This window comes from Schistocerca americana, chromosome 8 (genome assembly GCF_021461395.2).
Source record: "Schistocerca americana isolate TAMUIC-IGC-003095 chromosome 8, iqSchAmer2.1, whole genome shotgun sequence".
Classification (NCBI taxonomy): domain Eukaryota; kingdom Metazoa; phylum Arthropoda; class Insecta; order Orthoptera; family Acrididae; genus Schistocerca; species Schistocerca americana.
Genome location: NC_060126.1, coordinates 404,178,834 through 404,201,893, shown reverse-complemented (window position 1 = coordinate 404,201,893; position 23,060 = coordinate 404,178,834). Strand labels below are relative to the sequence as shown.

Below are 23,060 nucleotides of genomic sequence, written 5' to 3'. Positions count from 1 at the left end.
CTGCCAATGAACAGCAGTAAACATGGATGCTGTGGAGGCCCATATGGAGCAATATTCACTAAATAGTTGTAGAGGACATACTGCTGGTAGCTCCTCTGTTCATTTTGGTGATCATATGCTCAACAGTTGCTATGTATTTGCCCATACACATCTCCGCAGCTGTCATTTAACCTCATCATCTATGCCCGGTGGTGTATGAACCACAGTCACTTTGGCGCCAGTTTTGGATAGTGCCAATTTGCTACGCACATTATATATTAACCATGGTGGCAAGTAAACAGTTTACAGACTAACCATTTCATAAATATTTGCACCCTTGACCCGAAATCCAATGACATGCTCTTTTAGATGTCAGATAAACTGCTCCATTTCCGCATGCCCCAAAACGCATTACACACTTTTCACTAGTAGTGCTGCTACCTGCCTCTGTGAAAGGTTATAGCAAGTTGATGTCGAATGTAGATGTTGGTCACATTAATGTGGCTGGATTGTATATAAGAGGATGTACATACAAGCAGATAAAGTTAATGTGTTATCAGCCAATATTTGGCATAGTCCTCTTAGATTATACATGTCGAGAGTTCAAATTACACTTAGGCCACTGTTTACAGTTACCTCACAACCAGCATCAGACTACATTATACATGACTATGGTGCCCCTACATGTTACAGTAATGGTCTGTATACGATAGCAGGTTATTTATACTGCCACGAGAAAAGCCGTTATAAACAAACACATTTACAGTCAATATACAGTACAATGGAAGTGACTACAACAGTGAGTGATGTTAAAGCAGCAAAAATTCATTACAATCACAGTGTAGTAATGTGAACCACTTCACGTAAGTGGCTAATGATGAATGCTATTCATATTGTATCAAGGAAGTACATTGTGTATAAATGTATCATTACACATCCATTGGTTTCTGCAAAATTGAACAACAGTAGTTGAAAGAGGATTCTACCAAAACCACGATTTTAGGTACATCATCATTATGTGCACTTAGTGGTGTTTATGTTAACTTATCACCTATTTATTTATTGTAATTTCCATAATTATGTATCATTACCAGTGTTAATATAAACGTAAAATACAAATAGATCTCAATTTAAAGTATGTATTTTCTAGTTTAATTTCTACTTGTTTGGCAGTCCTTTTGTTGTGCATGTCTGTGACTCATCTGTGTGAATCTTCATATGTGAGGACATAATGGGCAAACTGTGGCCCTTGAAATCAGATGGGCAGCATAATTTGATTTATCAGTTGTATCATTGCACTCTCAAGCTACATGCTCGCCAAATCTAACCTCTAACTGTCTGCCAGTCCATCTCGTGTAACACACACCACACATCTCGTATACACTCAATCCATGGTACACATTTCTTTTTACAATAATGTTCCTCAATACTGAGCCCTGATAATCTGTGGTTGAAAATGTTATGTTCTTTTTACATTTTTTATTAACGGAAGCAATTCTGTCCCCTAATAGGGTAGACAAATTTATTGTCTCTGCTGTCATCAGTGTTAGAAACACTTCCCACTTTATTTTATTAACTGTATTATTGTAGATGTTGATGATATAAATATATGGGTAATTGTTGACTACCCCAATATATTTGATTGTGTTCAACTTGGATCCATATTGTATATTGGAAAGCAGGGTTTTTATTAACCAGTTAAATGCAAAATGGATAAATGCTGTCTTATGTTGGCTCTGGGGGTTAGACACACAGCTGATAATGCTACTGGTACATCTACTTTTCCTATAGATAGCAAAGATATGTTTATCACTAGAAATGCTAATGGTTAAGTCTACAAATTTACGAGTCTGTTTGACTCCGTTTCAAAAGCACTGTAATCACCTTTTAATAGTTAACTATGTACCAACTACACATCTAAAGTAATTTTTCAGTCTATTTGTCACTTCTGGACGATATTGAATCAATCTCTTTTCCAACAAATTGAAAAAAAAAAAAAAAAATCTACTAGGAAACCTAATAATGGGCTACTCATTCTTAAACCATCATCTTGTAAGAATACTTCTCCCTGAATTTAAAATAATTATAATTTAAAATAAGTGTAAGCACCTAAAGGAATTCTCTTGCTTCATCATTAGATAGTATATTTTGCATCAGAAAGTTTTGGATAATAATCTGTATATTCGTGGAATATTGCTGGATATGTACAAAGCGCTTTCTTAAAAGACTCATGGCATTTACTAGTTACTTCAAGGAAGGGTCCATGTCTACTGCTCACTATCAGGCTACTCTGTGAAAAATAGCTCAGAGTTGACTGGAAAAATAAGAGACTTATCAGAGTCAAACGACTTGAAATTCACCTCATTAAACACACAGACAATTTATATACTAATATTCTAATAACTGAAACTATATAGATTATTAAATAAAACTTTTTAATGCAAAATATACTACCTAGCAAAGTAAGAGAATTCCTTGAGATGCTTTTTGATGGAGAAATATTCACACAAGAAGATGGTTTAAGTATGGGCAGCGTATTATCAGGTTACCTAGCAGTTATTTTTATCAGTTCATAGGAAAACTAATTGTTTCCAGATGTCCATAAGTGGCAAATATGTCTATATATAGTATCGTAGATATGAAGATGATACTCTGCTTCTAGCAAAAGGTGATGACTATGACATCAATATTACTGTCAACAGGTTTAATAATTTACATAATAAAACTGTATTTACACATGAAATGGTTACAAGACTTAACCATTGGCACTTCTACATGAAATGAAATGTATTCACAATTCCAAATATGGACTACTGTCAGGTGTATAATGGATTTCTCACTTTTCATGAGCAATTGCCTTACCATTAGACTATCCGAGCATGCTTCACAGCTAGACCCAAACTTCCACAAAACGTCAACCATATGTCTACAACCTGCACTCACACATCCACTATGTACATACCCATACAGGGGAGACATTTTAATTGAAAGTCACTTGCCCAGTGTCGGCAGATAAATACAGTATTGCAGTGCCTGTGTGGTTCGGAAGTACAATGCAATGTTCCTTCAGACACACATGTACATCTGAAGGAATATTGCCCTGTACTTCTGAACAACACAGGCACTGCAAAATTGTATCATATCAGCATTTCTAGTGATAAACTTACCTTAGCTATCTATTGAAAGAGTACATGTACTTATAGAATTATTAACCATATCTCTAAGCATCCAAACCAACACAGAAAGGCATTTTTCCATTTTTGCTTTTAACTAGTTAATGTAAACACTGCTTTCCAATACAGAATATGAATCCAAGTTGAACATAATCGAATATATTGGGAAAGTCAACAATTACTCATATCAACATCATCTACAATAATATAGTTCACAAAAAAGTGGGAAGTTTTTCTAACGCTGATGACAGCAGTGCCAATACGTTTGTTTGCCCTATTAAGGGAAATTAGTGACAGAACTGCTTCAGTTCGTATATATATCTGCTTGTGTCTGTTTATGTGCGGATGTATGTACGTGTGTGTGTGTGTGTGTGTGTGTGTGTGTGTGTGTGTGTGTGTGTGTGTGTGTGTGCGTGCGCGCGCGCGCGAGTGTATACCTGTCCTTTTTTCCCCCCTAAGGTAAGTCTTTCCGCTCCCGGGATTGGAATGACTCCTTACCCTCTCCCTTAAAACCCACATCCTTTCGTCTTTCCCTCTCCTTCCCTCTTTCCTGACGAAGCAACCATTGGTTGCAAAAGCTAGAATTTTGTGTGTATGTATGTGTTTGTTTGTGTTTCTATCGACCTGCCAGCACTTTCGTATCGTAAGTCACAATAAGTCACATCATCTTTGTTTTTAAATATATTTTTCCCACGTGGAATGTTTCCCTAATATATATATATATATATATATATATATATATATATATATAATGGAAGGAAACATTCCACGTGGGAAAAATTATATATAAAAACAAAGATGAGGTGACTTACCGAACAAAAGTGCTGGCAGGTCGATAGACACACAAACAAACACAAACACACACACAAAATTCAAGCTTTCGCAACAAACTGTTGCCTCATCAGGAAAGAGGGAAGGAGAGGGGAAGACGAAAGGAAGTGGGTTTTAAGGGAGAGGGTAAGGAGTCATTCCAATCCCGGGAGCGGAAAGACTTACCTTAGGGGGAAAAAAGGACAGGTATACACTCGCACACACGCACATATCCATCCACACATACAGACACAAGCAGACATATTTAAAGACCATGTCTGCTTGTGTCTGTATGTGTGGATGGATATGTGCGTGTGTGCGAGTGTATACCTGTCCTTTTTTCCCCCTAAGGTAAGTCTTTCCGCCCCCGGGATTGGAATGACTCCTTACCCTCTCCCTTAAAACCCACTTCCTTTCGTCTTCCCCTCTCCTTCCCTCTTTCCTGATGAGGCAACAGTTTGTTGCGAAAGCTTGAATTTTGTGTGTGTGTTTGTGTTTGTTTGTGTGTCTATCGACCTGCCAGCACTTTTGTTCGGTAAGTCACCTCATCTTTGTTTTTATATATATATATATATATATATATATATATATATATATATATATATATATATATATATATATAAAAAAAAAATAGTGGGAAACATTCCACGTAGGAAATATATATCTAAAAACAAAGATGATGTGACTTACCAAATGAAAGTGCTGGCAGGTCGACAGACACACAAACAAACACAAACATACACACAAAATTCAAGCTTTCGCAACAAACTGTTGCCTCATCAGGAAAGAAGGAAGGAGAGGGAAAGACGAAAGGATGTGGGTTTTAAGGGAGAGGGTAAGGAGTCATTCCAATCCCGGGAGCGGAAAGACTTACCTTAGGGGGAAAAAAGGACGGGTATACACTCGCACACACACACATATCCATCATGTGTGGATGGATATGTGTGTGTGTGCGAGTGTATACCCGTCCTTTTTTCCCCCTAAGGTAAGTCTTTCCGCTCCCGGGATTGGAATGACTCCTTACCCTCTCCCTTAAAACCCACATCCTTTCGTCTTTCCCTCTCCTTCCTTCTTTCCTGATGAGGCAACAGTTTGTTGCGAAAGCTTGAATTTTGTGTGTATGTTTGTGTTTGTTTGTGTGTCTGTCGACCTGCCAGCACTTTCATTTGGTAAGTCACATCATCTTTGTTTTTATATATATATATATATATATATATATATATATATATATATATATATATATATACACGAACATAGTATTTTCAACCACATACAGTGGGGCTTGATCTTAAGGAATAATGTTGCAAAAAGAAATGTGCACCACAGATTGGGCATATAAAAGACTTACTGCCCACATTATGACAAGTGTTATGGGGACAAACTGGCAGACAATTAAGGGCAAGTTGCTTGAGAGTGGAGTGATGCAGCTGATAAGTCAAATTATGCTGCCCATCCGATTTCAAGTGGCTATGTTGTGACTGTGATGTCCTCGATGATGAGGAAGTTGTATCCATGTGAAGAGGATAGGTGTATAAATTTGTCGGAGAATGTCAACATCAATATTAATTGCCATCAAGCATCTCTTTGAGAGGGGGGGGGGTGGGGGGGGGGGCTGCTCCGTGATCAGGTGTCCACGAGAGCTACCAGTTTTTGAAATTTGAAGATCTGTCGTGGTTGACCAAATGAGGTGAATGCCAAAGACGCATGGATTGGGCACGAATGACATGTTTACGGCTATCCACCTCGAACACTATTTATGAGTATGTATGCTCTGTGAGCTTCCATAATTGAATTTAGATGCATTTAAGCAGTTTATCAACGGTTTGCTATCTATAATGTCTATCAGTAAACTAATATAACATCATTTACCCTTATATTACTTGTGATGTAAGGGCACCTTATCACGTATAAGCATCTGAACTGCTCAGCAACTGGCTGTCACTCACTCACACTCACTTTAGATGAATTTTGTTCCATTATTTATTAAACTTGAAATAACATACTTTAAATCCGAGATCTGTTTGTACCTTATGTTTCTTTTAGTGCTGGTAGTGATGCATAATTATAGAAATTACACTAAGCTAGAGAGTGACTAGTTAACATAAGCATCACTCGGGGCACATAGTTGTGTTCCTACAACTGTGGTTTTCATGTAATCCTTTTTTTTAACTACTGTCGTTAAATTTTATATAAACCAATGAATGTGTACTGTTTATAGACAAATTTATATACAGTGTACATCTTTGATACAATATGTATAACAATTACATAAATATTATTAGTCACCTACATGAAGTAAGTCACATTACTACCACTTTGGTTGAAAAGAATGTTTTCTGTTTTAACATCACTGACTGTTGCAGTCACTTCTGTCGCATATCGACAATACATACATTTGCTACACATGATAATACAAATAACTAGCTATTATATATAATGTGTTATTGTTACATGACATGTGCAGAGAGGCCTATAGCCATGTATGATGTACCCTGAGACCAGATAACTGTAAACAGCGATGTTAGAGCAATTTGAGCTCTTGACGTCTATAGTCCAAGAATTGGCTGAAATGTGTTACTTTTATGTGCTGATATATAATATCCACTTACATGTGAAATTTTTACAATTGTACTTTGACGTTTAACATGTATGTGACTGTATGCTAACTGGTTCCTGTATTACCTCTAGCATTGAAGATGGTCACTCAGTAACAGAACTCTGTACCTTCTACAATAAATTCAAGTTGCCTGTGATTGCTGTACCCTCTTTCGCTAACTGAATCAAAGCATACATACTTGTACAATGTCCTTAAAATTAATTCTTATCGGTTTCCTGCGAATGATCTCACTCCCAGTTTTAAAGACCCAACATAGTCTGTTTTTGTGCATCTAGAGATACTACACCAATGATAAGTGTAACACAGTGTGAAAATAATAAATAGGGTGGAAACTTCAATATTCTTGGATATCCATATTGATGAGAATTTATATTGGAAAAAACACATTTTGGAACTCTGTTCAGAAAAATATGCTGTGAGAATAAAACGTAGTGTTCACACATGGTCTTCTTGTAGACATCTGTTTAAGGAGTTAGGCATTTTGATTACTGCCTCATAGCATATTTATTTCATCATTAAATTTTTGCAAATAATCAACTGCCGTTCAAAAGGTACAACGATATACGTAATTACAATACCAGAGGAAAAAATTAAATTAATTACTCCACATTAATGTTGACTTTAGCACAAAAAGGGGTATCCAGTGATATAGCAGTCTGACGAGCAGCAAAAGAAAAAAGACTGAAAAAGTTTCTTCTTGACAACTTCATCTATTTCATAGAAGAATTTCTATTATTGAAATGTGTAGAACGTGGTGAGTAGGAATTACTAACTCAAAAAACTAAACCATTTGAAAACTATCACCATGTAGAAATATTTACAAACTAATTTTTATGAGAATATAAAATGACTTGTTCTACATCATTACCATTTATTGTGCAAATGATCCATGGAATATGAAACTAACTAAACAACTAACTGTGACTGCAGCAATACATTTGAGAATGAATTGGGACTCCTCAACAGTCTACAATGTGACCAACACACACACTGCTTCACCCTCTCCCTTTCTCTCTCTCTCTCTCTGCAGCAATTATTTTCATGGCTTCAGGAGTGTTATGCAGTGACAGCAGAAATAAAATGTGAGTTGTTGTATATCAACGAAGCAACAAAGTCGTTTGGAGAAGAAAGATGGCACTCCCAAACCCACTCTATAGTAAGCAGCAAGACTGTCCCTATGAGGGGGTAATCCTGATCAAAAATGCATCTGTCACTGGAATTCCCAATGTCTTAAAGTTAAGAGGGATATCAGAATAAGTGGTACCCCCTCCCCCTTCCCCCCCCCCTCTCTCTCTCTCTCTCTCTCTCTCTCTCTCTCTCTCTCTCTCTCTCTCACCCCCACCCTCCCCCAAACATATACATTCTTTACAAAGAGGTACTGTCATGGATCAACCTTAGTGCTGGAGCTTAAGCCACCCTCTGACAATGAAGACGGTAAACATCTTTGAAAATTCAAATTTTATCTCAAATGTGAAGTAATTTTAACACAGAGAAAATTTCTTATGGTACACAAAAACAAAAATGCAAATTCATAGAAACAAAAAATGTTAAAATGTTAATCGCTCAAGTGTAGGATCCATGAGAATAAGGAGCATTAAGAAAATGAATTTAGAGATCATTAACACTAGGTTGGATGCACAAGGGTACAAAGTATATCATCTTCAGCGTTGACTGTACAGATTATTTATGGTGTGTCCAAAAGTCAGAACTGCTCTAAATAGTGCACAAATGGCAATAGGAAGGGACGAGGGGGATATTGATATAAGCAAAGGGGGTGTGGTGAAACTTTCTGGGTGACCTGTGAGAGCAGTCTGTCATCTTGGTACCCTTCATATAGGATTCAGTTCACAGTTCTTCAATGAGAGGAGGAGAGGGGGGGGGGGGGGGGGGGGGTCATGTGATACATGTTTTAAGTGTAGAATTTGACCAGAAACACAATGGTGAAGTCCATTTTGCTATAACTTTGACTGGTAAAAAGTCATGTGTCATTTGTTATAATATGCGTAATTTATCATCCAACATGCTCAAACGTTTTGCTTACTTTCTTGCAGGTGTGCCGTTAACAATGTGCCACTGACTGAAGAATAGAGGATCTAAATCATCCTGCTAGCTGGTGTCCGGAGTTCCAAGGCAATTACCAGTGACTTCAACTAGCAACACAGGTAGCAGGGAACGGAGAGTGTCGTCAGGAAATTGATCAGAAAATTTCAAGAAATGGGATTGGTGGCAGATAAGCCCTTTTACTGGCTATCCCCACACAGCAACTGACAAGACTAAAAACACGCCAGTGTTAGCAGCAGTGGCCACGAATCCTGTCCAAGGTATCAGGTGACTGGCACAATGGTGTGGCACTCCTCGGAGAAGTATCCACTGAATCCTACACAGACAGAAATGGCACCCATTTAAAATGCAACTCCAAAAACATCTGGCAGAAGATGACCCTAATCAGAGCGTGCAGCCACCAATCACAGTATTGCTTATGACATACTCTTTAGTAAAGAGGTGAATTTTTACATGAATGAGCAAGTCAAAAACCACAACTTGCGATACTGGTCATTGGATAACTCAAGGTGGACGTCTCCCTGTAGGCCTCAGGACATGGCAAAGTGACAGTATAGTGCGGCACTTGGTGAATGCATCTCATTGGTCCTACCTTGCTGGCAGAAATGCTTAATGCTGCGACCTATCTGCCAGATGAAGTGGTCATGTCTACACTTCTCAATAAAGATGGGACATTTTCTTTGTGTTTTCAGCAGGGTAGGGTGCCTGAGTACAATAATAGCTTGATACGCAGCTACCCAGTTGTCGTACTGACTGTCATGGTCCCATGGAGTGGCCGCAAAGTTCACTTGATTTGACCCCTAAGATTTCTACCTGTGGGGATACCTGAAGCCCATGGTGTATCCTGTGGAGGTGCAGAATCTGGAACACTGGATTATCAAGGCCAGTTATGTCGCACCTGCAGTGAAGCATCATGTCGATGCAAACTTTCTCCGAAGGATACAGAAATGTCTTCAGGTACACACAAAGTGTGCAGAACACATTCTGTGAAATGCACTTTGTTTTGTAATGTGTTGCGTGCCATTCATGTTGTGATTCATGACGAATTCCACATGCTACATAAAGTGATCCATAACATTTTATCACTTTTTACCTATCTCGTCAAATTCTACCGTTCGAACATTTATCACACGAGCCCCTCCCACTGAAGAAATGTGAGCTGAATCCAATACGGCAGATAGCACAATGAAGGACAGCTCTCGCAGTTCACCAAAAAGTTTCCCCCCACCCCCTTTGCTTGCCAACGGTCATACCATGGTGAATGCATCCTCTCTGCTTATATCCATATCCACCCCATCCCTGCCCCTTATCATTTTCACAATATTCATCCCAGTCATAACTTTTGGGGTACCCTGTATTTCACAATCGCAGTTTTGGCCTTAAGACTATTATCATGTGATACTGCAAAATATTTTGTTTCAACACATGTCAAACTTCAAAATACTTTGAAATGTGTACACGTCATCATCAGAATCAAGCCTTTTCACTTTAAGAATATACTATCACTGATTGACTGCGAAACTCGGTACATTGTGAAATGATGTAAATTACATGAATTACTGCCAATGTTAACATCCTTAATGCGAATCGCAATAAACCAATCTTCCTCCACACTGTTTACATGTGAACTGAGGCAACTGATGCAAAAATACATTCGCATGTTTTTAATACCTTTTTACAAAGACAGTCACTGGAAGAAACTGACAATTTTTTTTTTAGAATTCTGTAAGTCAGTATAAATATGCATCAAAAATATTTTACACCATATACAAAAATCAAATATTTTGTTTTCAAAGGTTATATCACTGCATTCTAAAAATTCCCTTGGGGACGTAAGGAAAATTAATGTTCAGTAATTAAAAACATCGAAATTTTGGAAGCAGGCCTAACAGAAATGGAAAAACCTAATATTGCCACTCTATCTAGAATTTAGATGGTACATTAGTGTTAAGCAAAGAAAGGAAAGTTGAATGATGTAAGGTATGTACAGAGAGGCTCTACCAGGGAAATGATCTTGAAGGCAATTTTACAGAAAGGCAAAGGACACAGATGAAGATGAGATGGGAATATGATACTGTTGGAAGAATCTGACAGAGCACTGAATGACCTAAGTCCAACTAAGGCCCCTGGAGAAGATGATATTCCCTAAGAATTATTGAGATCCTTCATAAAGCCACCCAGTACAAAACTATTCCACCCGGTGTGCAAGATATATGAGACAAATGAAAGAGTCAGAATGAATAATTTCAATTCCAAAGATAGCAGGTACCAACAGGTGTGAATATTATGTAACTATCAGTTTATTAAGTCATGGTTGCAAAATACAGACCTGAATTATGTATCAAAGAATGAAAAGAAGAGGTGCAAGATGACCAAGCTGACCTCAGTGAAAATCAGTTTGAGTTCTGGAGAAATGTGGGTACTCATGAGGCAATACTGACACACTGACTTATCTTAGAAGCTAAGTTTAAAAAAAGGCAGACCTACATTTATAGCTTTGTAGATTTAGAGAAAGCCTTCAAAACATTGTTGATTAGAATACAGTCTTTGAAATTCTGAAGGATGTAGGGTCAAAACAGAGAGAGCAAAAATTTACATTCAGCTTGTACTGAAATCAATCTATATGAGTAGAAGGATACAAAAGGAAAGCAGTAGATGAGAAAGGAGTGAGACAAGATTGTAGCCTATCCACAATGTTGTCCAATCTGTAGACTTAGCAAGCTGTAAAGGAAACTAAGGAGAAATTTCAAATAGTAATTAAAGTTCATGGAGAAGGAATAAAAACTCTGAGATTTCCCGATGCCATTGTAATTTCATCAGAGACAGTAGAGGACTTGTCAGAGCAACTGAACAGAATCGAGAGTGCCTTGGAAAGAGGTTCTGATACATCAACAAAAGTAATACAAGGGTAATGGTAAGTAGTTGAACTAAATCAGACAATGTTATGAGGCTTATATTAGAAAATGAGACACTAAAAGTAGCTGATCAGTTTTGCTGCGTACCCCAGTAGAATGACTGATAATGGACACAGTAGAGAGGTTATAAAATGTAGACTCACTATTGCAAGGAAAGCATTTCTGGAAAAGAGGAATCTGTTAACATCAAATATAAATTTAAGTGTTTTGAAATGTTTTCTGAAAGTATTTGTCTAATATGTAGCCTTTTAAGGAAGTGAAACTTTAATGATAAGCAGTTCAAGCAAAAAGAGAGTAAACACTTCTGACGTGTGGCTCTGTAGAAGAATGTTGCCGATAAGATGGGTAGACTGAATAACTAATGAGGAGGTACTTAATAAAACTGGGAAGAACATTTACGGCACAAACTGACTGAGAGACGGGATCAGCTCTTACGACACATTTTGAGCCAACTGTCACGATGCTATTGGAAGAAATCAGTGTGGTGCAAGGAAGATGGAAGGGGTGGGAGGGAATCTAGTGGGGGGAAGGGGGGGGGGGCAAGAGACGAATACGGTAATCACATTCAAATGGATGTAGACTGCAGTAGTTATTTCGAAATGATGAGGCTCGCGCCAGAGAGACTATTGTGGAGAGCTGTGTCAAACCAGTCTTAGGACTAAAGACCACAGGAGCACTGTAATAGTTATGGTACCTGTACCTCAACATCACACTGACGCATTCCAAACAAAACTTCAACATCAAAAACTGAAAGTTCAAACCTGAGATACTGCTTAAGGTTTTTTTTTTCTTTTCAGTGAACAGTTTTTGCTTTTAATGTCATTTGGATTCTACCCAAGATATCCCACTATCATAGTATTAAAACATGTATGTGAAAAGTGTGAACTGGTAAAATGAAGAAAGTGTTTAGATGTATAACACAGAAGCTATTCTGCATCATCTTCCTAGTAATAAGCAGAAATAAAATCCAAAGCAAAGTCTACATCCACCAGAGTATCAAAATACTGCTCACCCCGAAGACTTATCCTTGTCAGACGCCGTCTGTTCCTTGTCAGCTGGTGACGCTGTTGGTGTGGGTCGACCGTCCTTGACATCTAATGTCGTAGATGTCGTGGTAGAAACTGCTAAAGGCGTGGTTGCGGACGGAGCAGGTGACGAGGATGGTGCAGGTGCCACAGGAGGTGGTGAAGGAGGAGGAGGCGCCATCTCCTGCTTCTGTTGTTGCTGCTCTCGTTGGAGACGAGTCGTCACACCACCGGGAACATCGGCAAGGGACTGAGCACCACTACCACTCCCGGAACCACTGGCACCACTTACTTTCCCGTGAGGATTGTTTCGAGAAGCGCGTGTCCGTTGTCGCGATTTGCGCAGGAGCTGTTTGTAGTTTTCTGTCTTCTTACTCAAGTAATAATACTGGACGCAATCACAGACACTCTTGCGCTCCAGGTAAGAGGCGATGAGGCCGAAGTTCTTCGGATGCTGCAAATACTTCTCTTTAAATAACTCGCGTTCCGACTCGGTCCAAACATTCAGCAATTGTCGTTCCTTATATTCTGCCGTAAAATCTTCGATACGACCATTGTCATTAGAGAACGTCACACGCCTTTGCCTCGCATCCAAGAGTATCGGGGGGATTACAGCATAGGATCGCATCTTCTTGTCTTCCATCTGTGGTGAAGAAAAGTTGTTTATTAATCTATTTTTTACATAAGTGACTGAATACAGTAGTAGCAGCACTAGTGACATTCACCTCAACATCACTTCCTTACACCACAATGACACGAAGTTAATGTGAGTGTGTAAATTATTAAACAGACTAAAATACTCATTGTACAAATGACAACTAACCAAATGAAATTATCTTATGCACTGCCATCATATAAGTACTGTGAATAAAACTTTATGGTGTAGCAAATCCCACTGCAAATTTAATTTTATTCTTTCAAATCAAACTTTTTTGAACTGCAGAACTACTGTGCTCATGAGTCCAAACTAACATCCACAAAATTCTGTGAAGCAAATGGAAGTACCACATTCACTAAAAATAGACAAGAGAATTGAAATGGTATGAAGAGGAAAGTTTATACTGGATCTCCAGCTTCCAAAATTTCAAATATTTTCATCTACGTCAAGAAGATGACAGCCACTCTCTAAGACAAAGCGAAACTTTTAGGGTGAACTAGAGCTAGGCTTAGCTGTCTGGACAGCCAGACTTAGGGATGGATAATTTGGGTATACTGCAGGCCAGGGGCCTGTCCAAGGACAATCATCCCACATCTGCTGAGGCTAAAGCACAGTGTTTAGGGCCAGAACTAGAAAACACGAGTAGAGGAGGGAGAAAGGGGGAGGGTGCAGAAGGGGGAGTTACACTCATATTTTTATCAGCCCAACAATACCCATTCAACCAAAATTACTTATTCCCAACTACATCATCCTCCTCAACTACATCGTCCTGCTCCTCGCAATGTTCAAAACAATACCTGACTTGTGGCAGGAATATCACAATACTACAAGGTCCAATCACATTAATATGATCACTGCCTATGTTCAACATAAATGTGCAGTAACCTCTCATCACAGATCGCAGGTGGCAGCACTAGCAGTGGAGGGTACATAAACCATGTCAGGGAATGCAGAAAACAATGCAGTCATTGTCGTAACATGGAAACAAAGTGATTTATTTGACACCCAAAGAGGTACAACCACTGGCTTTCAGAGGCCAAGGATGGAAGCATTTCTGAAACGGCTAAATTTGTAAACTGCTTGTGTGCCACTGTGGTTGAAGTATACAACGCATGGCAAAAGGGAACTATCCAAAACTGGTGCCGAGGAATCTATAGTCGATTAATGGCCATAGATGACGGAGGTGAATGATGGCTGCAGAGAGGTATACAAGCAAACTGACATGCAAATGTTGAGTAATTGACCACCCAGATGAACCAATGGGCTACCAACAGTGCCTCCTCAACAACCATACAGCGAACTTTGCTGCCTATGTGCGACTGCAGCAGATGCCAGGTTCATGTACCCATTCTGACTGCTGTTCACCAGTGACAAAGGCTAGAATTTGCATGCCAATACGACAACTGGATATCCACAGAGTGGTGAAAGGTGACCTCCTTAAATGAATCACATTTTATGATCCACCGAACATATGGCCTTTGGCGTGCATGACCCTGCAACAACTGTCAGGAAGGACCAGGCAAGAGGATGGAGCATCATGATCTTTATAATGTTTTCATGGCATTCCCTGGGTGATTTCATCATTCTCTGCTGGAAGGCATAATGGATCAACAAAAGTACACCTCTGTTCTTGGGGAACATGTCCACCTCTATGTGCAATTTGTTTTTCCTCAGCACAATGGCATCTAGCAGCAGGACAATGCAATGGATGTGCGTGGTTCGAAAAGCACCTGAGAGAGTTTACCATATTCCCCTGGCCACCACGCTTATTGAATAAACCCAACTGAGAATCTGTTGGAGCACGTTAATCGGGCTGTTGGCGCCATGAACCCTCAACAGGCAAATATAGTGCAGTTGGGATTGGCAATGGAGTCGGCACTGCTCCACATCCCTGTCAGTACCTTCCAGAGCCTCACTGACTCTCTTCCGCACATCTCGCAATGGTCCATGTAAAAAAATATGGTTATTAAGGTCTTTGTCAGGTGGTCACATTAGTGTAACTGGATAGTGTAAAACAAAACTATCTTTGGCAGTAAAATCTATTATTGTGATAAAGCTAAAGAGATTCAAAAGAAAATGAAACAAAACTGTATCATTATCTGGATTTTTCAGGAAGTGATCAGTTACGTCTCAGGATAGAAAGTCATCAACATTCAATGAAATTTTTTACAAAAATGTTAACAAAATGAAAAGTTATATAAGTTTCAAAAACAGGGTGAGAAACGTTCAAACTTACAGAAATTATAAAGATGAGATTCATATCAGAGCCACCGACAATTTTAAACTGAACAGTTACCACCTATCATCATTAGTCAGTTGCTTACTAAATCACAACAAAAAGTTAGAGACTCAGTATATTTAACTGGGATTGCCTCGAGTGCAAATGGTAATTCAGAACTGTGACATGACTTCAGACAGAAAATAGAGACAAGAAAAGCACAATGTATTCAGGTTGGCATACATATTTTTATCAGAAGATATCAAAATGTTGGAAAAAATAGAGAAGATATAACAATATCAGCCTGGGGCAAGTATTCACAAACAATATCCAAGAGCCAAGTGAATTGGTTAATGTTGCTGTGGATTACCACTGAGGCAACTTTAGAAAAGACAGCCATCCACCATCAAGAACAACCATTGAACTCTAAGTAGGTAATTCAACTGCTTCTTCACAGAGCAGCACCAATGACAATCCGTATTTGAATTATCCTGTGAACTTGGTGGGAAAGTACAACCTATCAATGTCTCTTTCTTATTACCTGATAACTTAATCCTCGAGTGGGCATGCCAGTTTCTATAACACAAGGAGGGTGCGGGCCTACACTGCACACATACAAAGAACAGATGTCCTTACGTTAGCAAGGTAAACATATATAAGCAAAATCGCAAACGATGAAATAAATTTCCATTATATTAGCTACATCACTGTTTAACAAAACAATAATATAAAAAAAACTTTCATTGTATGACTCTGATGCCATGTAGAAGTGTTACCCTACAGTAATGACACTCGAAGCATTAAATAGCACAGCTGCATCAGATCACAGTCAAGTGCATACTCGATTCTCTGGAAGAGAATTGCCTCATTGTGAGATTGTGCTGCTAGTTTGGAAACTAGATCATTTTCTTGCATGGATCGTTCGTTTTTTTTTATTGCCTAGCTCGCTATTTTTATATTTTACTGCTGTTCACTTGGACGTATGACAGCATAACTTAAAAGTGTATTGGCTCAAACAATAATGAAGGAACAGGTACAGGCTCGCAATTTTACAGCAACAACGGTACAATACAAGACAATGTTATTTGTAGTTGGTGCACTTTATACATAGGTGCACAAGATTCCCATAAAAATCTCAATAGCGGTCACTTTATACAAACAAAAATATGGTGTGAATTCAACTTTCCAGGTATAGACTGGGAGATTCATGCTATCAAAACCAGTACCAGAGACAAGGATTTCTGTGACATTATTTGTCCGAAAATTACTTCAAGCAGGTAACTTGAGAATCAACTCGTGAATGTAACAGACCTCCTAGTAACACACCTGAACTTCTTAAATCAGTTAACATAAAGGACAGAATCAGTGTTCATAAGGCTGTGTTAACAACTATGACTATGGGTTATCAAAAAAAGCAGTGTTAAGAACGGTATGAAAATATTTTTGCTCAGCTAAAGTGACAGGATAAAATTGCAGAGTATCTGAGTAGTCAACATCAAACATCAGTGCTGGGGACAAAGACGTGGAGCACAAAAGTAAAACATTCAAAAGCATTGTTCAATAAGCCTTAGACAGGTATGTTTTGAGTAATACGTTAAGCGGCAGTAAAGTTCCACTGTGAGTGGATAGCCATGTTAGAAAACTGCTACATAAACAAAGAGAGCTTCATTATAGATTCAAGAGAAGTCAAAACCTAGCTGACAAATAAAATGTGAACAAAGTGAAAATAAGGATAATGACAGCAATGAGACGAGCATTTGATAACTTTGAAGCTAAAATTTTGTCATTTGTCTGACAAAAAGCCCTAAGAGGTTTTGGTCTTACTTAAATCATCTTTTCAGTCACTCAGTGATCAACCTGGAACCAAAATGGAAGATAACAGAGAGGATGCCAAAATACCAAATTTGGTCTTCCAAAATTGTTACACCGTGGAAGACTATAATACAACCCCTCCTCTCAAACACTGTATGAACATTGAAATGACAGGTGTTGAGTTAAGCGAGCGCAGAATAGAAAATCAACTACAATCACTCAGTTGTGGAAATCCATCACAATAATATAAGATACCTGTAAGAATCTACAAAGATTATGCCAAGGAATTTGCTGCATTTCTAGCGGCAGTTTATTGTTGTTTGCTGGAGCAATGAAGGGTACCTAACAAATGGAAAAAAGTGCAGGTCATTCCCCTTTTCAAGAAGGGTTGTAGGACGGATGCACATAATTATAGACCTACATCATTGATATCAACCTGTCGTAGAATTATGGAACACGTTTACACTTTTGGGAACAGATGCCCCTTCTATAAAATTCAACACGGAGTTCGAGAACAGAGATCTTGCAAAACTCAGCTCACTCTGTTCGTCCATGAGATCCACAGCACTGTAGACAACAGCACTCGGGTTGATGCCATGTTCCTCAGCTTCAGATACGCATCTGACACCGTCCTCTATTGCCATTTAGTGAAAAAAAATACGAGCTTACCATGTATCGGAGCAGATTTGCAACTAGAATCAAGACTCCCTTGCAGATACAACTCAACACATCACTCATAATGGAACAAAATCAACAGAAGTAAAGGTACAGTAGTCTCTGGAGTGTCCCAAGGAACTGGGATATGGCAGTTACTGTTTACAATGTATATAAATGATCTCATAGAAAGTGTCGGAAGCTCTTTAAGATTGTTTGCAGATGATATGGATGTGTAAAAGAATGTAGCAATGCCAGAAGACAGTATTGATTTGCAGAATTATCTGTAGAGGACATGTGAACAGTGTAGGCTCCAGCAGCTGACCCTGAGTGTAAACAAATATCTCATATTGTCCACACATAGGAAATGATCTCCACTGCTATACAATTACACTAGTGATGAAAAATTGCTGGAAACAGTATCGACCATAAAATACCTAGGAGCCGCTATCCAGAGTGACCTTTAGTGGAATGACCACATGAAACAAATATTAGGAAAAGGAGATGCTACACTGAGATTAATAGGAAGGATCTTATGGAAATGTAGCTCAACTATGAAAGAAGTTGCTTACAAGGGGTTTGTTTGCCAGTGCTCGAGTACTGTTCATCATCCTGGGACCCTTGCCCAGAAGGACTGATAGAAGAGATACAGGAGGTCCAATGAAGAGCAGGATCACTTAGTCTGCAGGGAGCATTACAGAGATGCTCAACAAACTCCAGTGGCACACGTTACGAGAGAGGCATTGTGCATCATGGAGAAGTTTACTACTGGCATTTCATGAAAGTACTTTCCAGGAAGAGCTGGACAACATATTACTTCATCCCACATACATCTCACAAAATGATCATGACGATGAAAATTTGAGAAAGTAGAACTAATACAGAGGCTTACTGACAATCATTCTTCCCATTTGCCATTCACAACTGGAGCAGCAAAGGGGGAATCAATTGGTGGTACCACAAGTACTCTCCACCACACTCTATGAGGTTGATTTTTCGGAGGATTGATATAAATGTAAGTGTGTTCATTACGTGATAAATTATCAGCAATGCCAGCATCACAACAACTTACATCAATAAGGTGCTGAAAACCTGATTTTCGAGAGAAGCAATACTTATGAATCTGTTAACAGCATTTAATAGATGTGTGGCTCAGTAGAAAAGGAAAACATAATAGCTCACAAAAGGTAGAATGAATTTCACAAGTCTGGATATAATGAAAATGTCCAAACCAAAAAACATAAGTAAATTCATAAACAATTTCTGACAGACCGTAAAGAAAGGAAAAAAGCTGAAGGTTATTGCAGAGTAACAGGAGTTGAAATCATTACAAACAGAAACATGAATAATTTAATAATAGTATCATCTCACTCAACATGAATATCAACAGGAAAAGCAACTTAAAATGTGCATCTCAAAGTTGAATATCATGTGAGAGAGTAAATATAAGTAGAAACAGATAAACTTCAAAGACAACACAGATCTGAAATTGTTATTGGAGACAAAATGCTACAACAAAATATTGGGAATCAGAAACAACTATTACAAATTAAGGGAAAGAGAAAATGGTGAAACATTTTTCAAATATTTCAGAATGGTTTCAAACAACTACAACAAAATCCTCTGTTTTTGATAGCAAGAGAGTTATTTGGAATAAATTGAAGAACACATCAAGTTCTCAAATACACTACTGCATAGGTACTGATTCAGAAACCTTATTTTGAGCTACAATTATGAGGGCATGCCGAAAAGTAATTTTTTATCTCAATATCAGTTGAGGAATTACATGTTAAGCACACTACCCGATCAACTTTCCCACTTCACTGACACATGTTGCAATCTTCTGCCACTACAGAGCTCTGAAGTGTAGTGAATAACATGGCAGTATGAAACACAACTTTGTTGGAGCATGATAAACTGAAAGCACAGATTCGAAGAGTTTATCCGCACATGGAACACCCTCTCCTTCAGGACAACAGTGCCAGACCACACACGAACGCTGCGATATCTGCAACAATCCGACACTTTGGGTTCACTGTCATCAATCATCCTCCATACAGTTCCCTCTTCGCCCCATCTGACTTTCATGTTTTCAAAACTTAAAGAACACTTTTGAGGTCTTCACTTGAGAGCGATGAACCAGTGCAAGAAGAGGGGAAGTTGTGGCTCTGCCAACAAAGTCAAACATCACAGTGATGGCATCAACAAAACTAGTTTCTCATTGGGAGAAACGCAGTTGTTGCCAGGGCGACTATGTTGGAAATAAATATGTAGACATGAAGCATAAAGAGTACAATGTTGATAAAGTTTGTTTTATTTAAAAAGCTTTACGAGTTTTCATGCACACAAAATTGAGGCATTACTTTTGAGTAAGCCCTTATCCAGATGAGTATGAAATCATAACTGATATTGGAAAAGACATTCACAGAAATTTGACGGCATTATTTTACAGACTACGCACATTAATTTTAACTACAAGGAAGAGAAATTTAAAAATAAAGAAAAATGCCGTAAGTAGCTCTATTACATGAATTTACAGCCAAAAGGACACCCAAAGACACTTACGAAATAACTGCTGTGAGATTCTTGACGGTAATCAATAGGAAAGTCAATGCAACAAAAATGGTATGGTTAGAAACTTATAGTTAACAAAAACAAAATTTTAGCGGTAAATACTGAACCGGAACAGTAAAATTAAGGAGAGTGAAGCAGAAATTTAAAAAGTGATACATAAAAAGTGTGCAGGTGAAAAGTTTCTGTGGAACAAACAATGCTGAGATGCAACAACACTTTTAAGGTCTGGTTGAAGAAAAATAGGTGCCCATAATGTTAATAATATATAATCCACTGCTGTAATATGACAGAGATCTGCCTCATTTGATTAAAAAAATTGTAGAACAAGACAAAGATACAACTCCAGGAATAGACAAATTTTTGGCTGTACAACATGTGTGGCATTTCATGTATCAAATCTGCTGTTTAGAAATACAGAGAAAGACCAGCAATTTACTGCATAGTAACTTTTGCATTTTTAAGACAAGGAATCATATAGAGAATGCTGATAAAGAGACAGTATGCCAAAGTTAAGAACAAGATGGAACTTGGGTTAAAGTTCAGTCATGACATGAATATGAGGCAGAGAAAATGGGTGTGGCAGAGCCTAAGGATAGTTTTATTTCATTGAAATTCTGCATCTATGAAAAGACGTCATCGAACATGTCATCACAAAAGCTCAGATTTCCATGTGAATGTGTGTTTGCACATTTTGGCCATTTTGGGGGTAAATGCATATTCTGAAGATTTTTTCCCATATAATTTACACATTTATAACGCATGTTATACTATTTTACTAGGTTCAGGGCACATATTACAAAAACTCGCATCATTGCAGCTTTTATTGATGTTTTTCATATTAATTGCACCAAAAACGCAGCACATTTGTGATTTCGTGAATTTTGTGACAGCCTGTAAACTTCATAGAGCTAAGCTTGCTTGATGTCGGTAGAAGTACACATACTTCATGCCTTCTCACACTACTGCTAACCTTTACTATCTACTGTTATAAACTGTTGTACTTATGCTGTGCGAAATGAAAAGTATGTTGACATATTTCATATGAAGCCAGAAATTTTAAAAACGAAGCTACGGCAGATTCTTTGGGAGAAATGCTACTATTCAGTAAAAGAATTCATAGACAATGAGATGATAATTTGAGCAAAGGGTAATTAAGTGTTAGATTTTATTGCATGTATATATAACAAAATTGTGTTATTATTATTATTATTATTATTATTATTATTATACTGTTTGTTAGTATCAGCTGTTCTTTGTTTATGTTCAGGGGTCAAATGCTGAAAAAACTTTCAAGTAAATCAACACAGAACTAGTAGGTGTCATACTGCAAAGGTAAAACCACAATCTGATGTGTCTCCTATACATGAATCAAATGATTTAGATTATGTACATCATGAGACAAATAAACCACAATTCACAGCACTGTATGAGATACTTTCTTCTGCATTACTACTGTCTCCTGCTCCTCACTCTTTCACCATAGTCACCTATGAGGTGAGCTCAATACCAAATTTACAGACTGCATACCAATCATTATTTTAAAAATTTAAACAACTGTGAGCAGAATGTCGCTTCATAAAACTCCGTGTAAAATATAGCAACAACTCATCACTAATCCATTTCCTTCTGACATTTGTGTTACGAAATCAATTGGCAATGAAATGTTTCCATTGTTGTTAGTAAAAGAAAGTGGCTGAATTCTGTACCACCCAGGATTTAATGAACATGAGTACCTGTTACATTTGCACCGAATTATAAAGTTTAGTTATGGCTCCTGCTAGGACAGCAAGAACTGACCTTGTGCCAAAATGAAACACAGAAAACATATTTCGAAAAACAGAAACTTGTCATTTATTGAGACTATTGCAGTTAAGGACTACGAGGTTGTACTGTATTTTTTAGTAAAATATTTTTCCTAACCACTGTACAACATATCAAATCACTCAATTTAAACCTTACTATGCCTAGAAAATGTAAGCATAAAAAAGTAATGTTGATATATGCTGTATTTTATTCAGGGTTCAAACAATGAAAAAACTTTCAAGTAAGTCAATACAGAAATTGTAGGTGTCATACTGCAAAGGTAAAACTACAGAAAGACACAAAAACTATGCGATCATTTACTACAATAATACCAACAAATTGGATGCAAAATCAACTTTTCATGGCTTTATGTGATGTTTTGGCAGGTGCCGAATATACCATCTGAAAAACTGGCAGATCTGCACTCCAGGCTCGGATCTAGGGAGGGAGGGAGGGAGGGGACACAAAAATCAAAGCATCTGACGTGGGCAGCACTTTCAGGGGGTGGGGGGGGGGAGGCGCCAAATTCATATTCTTAAAGGAAAAACCTTGTTTCACAAATCACCTAGCATCCAATGAATGTTGGCCTATTGATTATTCATTTGATTTTGAAACACATCCCTGTTGGGTTTTGAACAAATTCTAATCTGATTTCTGAACGAATTATAAGTTTATTTTTGAATGCGTGCATAGTGTACATGATGTCTCTGCTAGGGGTATCTCCGTCACATGTAGAAATAAAAAACTTTCCCACAGACAAA

General features: G+C 38.1%; 1 protein-coding gene across 1 annotated transcript in view; it reads right to left on the bottom strand.

Moving 5' to 3' along the window:
* The window catches only part of LOC124545193 (nuclear receptor corepressor 1-like), a 266,373-nt gene that overhangs the window by 170,177 nt on the left and 73,136 nt on the right, over positions 1-23,060 (bottom strand). The window contains exon 9 of the mRNA XM_047124058.1: positions 12,568-13,223. Coding sequence (XP_046980014.1) covers positions 12,568-13,223 — 656 coding nt within the window. The remainder of the gene's footprint in view (positions 1-12,567; positions 13,224-23,060) is intronic.